This window comes from Pygocentrus nattereri, chromosome 3 (genome assembly GCF_015220715.1).
Source record: "Pygocentrus nattereri isolate fPygNat1 chromosome 3, fPygNat1.pri, whole genome shotgun sequence".
NCBI classification, from domain to species: domain Eukaryota; kingdom Metazoa; phylum Chordata; class Actinopteri; order Characiformes; family Serrasalmidae; genus Pygocentrus; species Pygocentrus nattereri.
Genome location: NC_051213.1, coordinates 48,562,169 through 48,567,168, shown reverse-complemented (window position 1 = coordinate 48,567,168; position 5,000 = coordinate 48,562,169). Strand labels below are relative to the sequence as shown.

Genomic DNA, 5,000 nt, shown 5'->3' with positions numbered 1-5,000 from the left:
TATATTCCCACAAAGAACCTTGAGGAACTTGAGGAACCCCTATAAAGACTGTGTGAAGGTTGAGGGGACTGTTTGGCTCTTGAAGGAGGTCTACAGCTGTTTGAGTCTATACATCAGTGTTAATCCATAGAATTTACTGAGGTCACATCCAAACCCCAAAAGTTTTCTTATGACAGCACTGACTGGTTTTACAGTTATGATTTTTTATGACAACAAATGATTGTTTTGTATTTTTTTAGTATCTGAATTATTCAATAACTACTCAGAATGAATTAGTATAGAATATGAATTATTCAGAAACTAAAATGAATTATTCAGGAGTGACTAAAAACTACTAAATAATTCATAGTAAAAAACTACATCATTTTAAGTAGTTACTGAATCAATCATAGTACTTACTCAATAAATCATAGTAAAAATGTAATTATTTTTATTATTTACTGAGTAATTACTGAGTAATTTACTGAGTAAATCATAGCAAATATTAAATAATTTTAGTAGCTACTGAAAAATGTATAAAAGTTGTTGATTCATGCAAAGCAAATATTAAGTAGTTACTGAATAATTAACAGACATTACAGATTAATTTATAGCAAATATTAAGTAGTTTCAAGTAGTTAATGAACAAGTAATAGAAGTTACTGAGTAATTCATAGTAAATAATAAATCATTTTTAGTACTTACTGAACAATTAATAAAAGTTACTGAGTAATTCATAGTAAATATTAAAACATTTTTAGTAGTTACTGAATAATTCATAGAAGTTACTGAGTAATTCATAGAAGTTATTAAATATTTTTAAGTAGTTAACAAATAATTCATATTAGTTGCTAAATAAGAGTAGGTCAGAGTAGTTATAGACTAGAATCATATTTAGTAGTAATGTAATGTAAAAGTTCTATATTGCATAAAGTTTCTAACGTAAACTACTAGGAATTATTCAGTAACTACTTAAAATGATTTAATACTGATGTTGAGAGCGTTTTTTCCCTTCCTCCTATAAAGTGTAGAGGTTTTATAATCACAGTTTATGGTATTTGTTATATATGCGATTTGTCCTGTAGCGGAGGTGATCGAACAGTGCCCCGATAGGATTCTGGGTAATGAGAGGAGGAGAACATGCCCAAAAAAGTGCCAGCAAGACAAAGACTGCGCCAACAAGCGTCAGTGCCTCTGTGACGGACAGTGTGGACTCAGCTGCGTGGCCCCAGGTCAGACTATTAACATCACAACACCAGCACTTACAGCCATAAACATCTGCAGTGTCATAAAAGAGGCCATAATGAACCGGGCAACCCCGGGTTAACACTTTAATTCAAGGTTCTAACTTCATAAAAGGCGTCTTTCATAACGTATAATGTAAAGGCAGGCATGAATGCTTATATACACTATATTTCCAAAAGTTTTCACTCACCCATCCAAATCATTGAATTCCAATCACTTCCACGGCCACAGGTGTATAAAGCTGAGCCCCTCGGCCTGCAGACTGCTTCTACAGACATTAGTGAAAGAATGGGTCGCTCTCAGGAGCTCAGTGAATTCCAGCGTGGTGCCGTGATCAGACGCCACCTGTGCAGCAAGTCCAGTCGTGAAATTTCCTCACTACTAAATATTCCACAGTCCACTGTCAGTGGGATTATAACAAAGTGGAAGCGATTGGGAACGACAGCAACTCAGCCACGAAGTGGTCGGCCACGTAAAATACATTCAAGCCTTACATCACCAAGCGCAATGCAAAGCGTGGAATGCAGTGGTGTAAAGCGCCGCCACTGGACTCTAGAGCAGTGGCGACGTCTTCTCTGGAGTGACCAATCACGCTTCTCCATCTGGAAATCTGATGGACGAGTCTGGGTTTGGCGGTTGCCAGGAGACGGTACTTGTCTGACTGCATTGTGCCGAGTGTAAAGTTTGGTGGAGGGGGGATCATGGTGTGGGGTGTTTTTCAGGAGTTGGGCTCGGTCCCTTAGTTCCAGTGAAAGGAACTCTTAGTGCTTCAGCACCAAGAGATTTTGGACAATTTCATGCTCCCAACTTTGTGGGAGCAGTTTGGGGACGGCCTATTCCTGTTCCAACATGACTGCACACCAGGGCACAAAGCAGGTCCATAAAGACGTGGATGAGCAAGTTTGGTGTGGAAGAACTCGACTGGCCTGCACAGAGTCCTGACCTCAACCCCATAGAACACCTTTGGGATGAATTAGAGTGGAGACTGTGAGCCAGACCTTCTCGTCCAACATCAGTGTCTGACCTCACAAATGCGCTTCTGGAAGAACGGTCAAAAATTCCCATAAACACTCCTAACCCTTGTGGAAAGCCTTCCCAGAAGAGCTGAAGCTGTTATAGCTGCAAAGGGTGAGCCGACATCATATTAAAACCTATGGATTAAGAATGGGACGTCACCCAAGTCCATATGAGTGTGAAGCCAGACGGGCGAATACTTTTGGAAACATAGTGTATAATATTACCATAAGTGCTGAAAAACCAAGGAGAAAGCTTCTATATAGCACCAAAAATGGTTCTTCTATTGCCAGGATGTTGAGCTTGTTACAATAGAAAAACCCATTTTAGTGCTATATAGAACCCTTTTCAAAAGGTTTCTGTATGGAACCATCTACAGCATAATCTACATCAATCAGAAGAACGATTTCATGATGTGAAGAACCCTTTAATCATGCAAAGGGTTCTTTGAGTGTTTATCATTCTATATAGAACCACTTTCTTTACTAAAGAACCCTTGAAGAACCATTGTTTTTAGGTGTGCAGTTCTATTTACAACCATCAACACTCAAAGAACCATTAATGTAGGTGAAATGGTTCTTCAGACTAATGGTGTGTTGTATATGGTTCTATTTAGCACCAAAAAAGGGTTCTTCTACTGTTGCAATTGCAGAACCAATTTTGGCGCTATAAAGAATCACATACAACATATATTTTCCATTGGCCTGAAGAATGATTACACCATGCAAAGTAACATATAAGCATGCAAAGGGTTCTTTGAGTGTTCATTTTCTTTACTAAAGAACCTTGAAGAACCATCTTCTTTTAAGAGTGTAATGCTGGACTGGTGCTGGTTTATCATGACCAAAACACAATATATTGCTGCTGCTCAAAGAAAAAGACATATCTCCAATATGGTGACTTTCCAGGAGAACCCATAGCGTTCTTAACTTTTAACGTACGTTAATGTAAATAGATTTTATTTCTAGCAATTTTTGGAGCACTTCTATTGGTCCATTCATCTTGAACGTTTCAGATGATGTAATGGGCAACTGCTGTGTACAAATAATGTAGAATTTGTTGTTTTCATTTACTAAACAGAGATGCTGAACTGAAAAATAGGAGGTGAGAGAACTTTGGACTAAACGAAGATGCCTGTTTTGGGTGAATTCTAGGGTTCTAGAAAAAGTCTAGGGTTCTAGAAAAGCTGTAATCGGTTACGTTATCATTTTAAGCTGAGCTGACTTTCATTGTTAGTGTAGACAGTGTGTGAAATATTCCTTTTAGTTTGGGGACTCCCATGTTGGCTGGCTATTCCAGCACTGGCTAACTGCTAACTTACTTGCCTGAGTGGTGCTGCTGCTAGCTTCAGTGGCACCAAAAGGTTTGGAAATCCTCTTTACTAGTTTGGTAATGCACTCTTCCACAGATTAACTGAGATCTTACACATCACCTCTAGTGTCTTTATTTTGAGAAATGAGTAATAATTTGCTCTTTCCACCGATCTCTTGCGAAAACTGGCCAAGTTTTCAGATTCGGCACACTGTAAAGTTTTTCAGAGGTATTCTGAGCATAGTTGCGGTTGCTAGGCTATACAGGACCAACTGGGTGAACTAATTTGTTGCAGTGCCACGCTGAGGCAGACCAGTGCTGCATCCTTATTTAGTTAAGAATAATTACAAATAATAAAATACAGAAGCTTGCTAATTCTGACGTTGGATAAACAGTAACCTCTCCCTGAATTTGTATTTGAGTCTTTTTACCTTAATGGACAGCATAACTTCATGTTAAGTTTATTTCCAAAGGGTCCAACAGATTAATTAGGGGGTCTTGGACCCCCCACAGCCCCCTGTATTTCACAGCTTAATTACAGAGATTACTTAACAACCCAAATGTGCAGTTTAGACATGCAGTTAGCATGATTCTAGCTACCCTATCCTCGTAGCTCCAGTGCTAAAACACTGAACATGGCTTACTGAGTGCACTATAATGAACTGAAGACAGCTCTGTTTGAACAGGACGGACGTGTCCGTGGCCTCTTCCTCCCGGTCAACACTTTGACGCGGTGCTCCTCTCTCCATCTCCCTCTTTCTCTGCTCTTCTGGAGGTGCGCTGCCACTCTGGCTACACCATGGCCAACAGTCTGGATGCCATGATACGCCGATGCCAGGGTGACCGACAGTGGAGCGGTGATGAACCTGTGTGCATAGGTAGGCAAAGCTAAAACTGACCATTGATGAGGATATTTAACATAGATTGTGCATCAACAGATGGGCTACAGCTTCTAACTGTACACCAGCAAGGTAGAGCTACAACAGAGGGGTTTCTAATAAAGTGGCCAGTAAGTATGCACATTGTGTAAAAACCCCAGCAACACCTCTGTGTCCAGCACTAAATAATATAGGCTATGATCTGTAAACCTACAATGTGCACCTATATGGTAACTGTTTCTGATAAAATGGCCAATAAATCTACAAGTTTGGTAGACATAATAAATGTCAACACTGTCCAACTCTTGGCATGGTGCACAGCAGTGGGGAACCCCCAATACCTTTCTAGACGTTCAGAAAACACCAAATGATTTCTGGGAACTAAAATAAAATATGTCTACAATTTTTATTGACTTTTTATTCATCATAATCATCATGTTTGTTCTATGTCAATTCTGTAAGTACTCTTAATTCATTGTTAAGCTTTGGTTGGGGGAAAAAAGGGGTTAAAATCTGGAAAGGAAAATGATCCAAGCAGGATTGTCTTCTCTGTGGTATCCAGCAAGATACAGC

General features: G+C 39.3%; 1 protein-coding gene across 1 annotated transcript in view; it reads left to right on the top strand.

Annotated features, from left to right (window-relative positions):
- Positions 1-5,000, top strand: part of ntd5 (ntl-dependent gene 5) — a 16,859-nt gene that overhangs the window by 1,811 nt on the left and 10,048 nt on the right. Inside the window, exons 2-3 of the mRNA XM_017714543.2 lie at positions 1,065-1,211; positions 4,236-4,427. Coding sequence (XP_017570032.2) covers positions 1,065-1,211; positions 4,236-4,427 — 339 coding nt within the window. The remainder of the gene's footprint in view (positions 1-1,064; positions 1,212-4,235; positions 4,428-5,000) is intronic.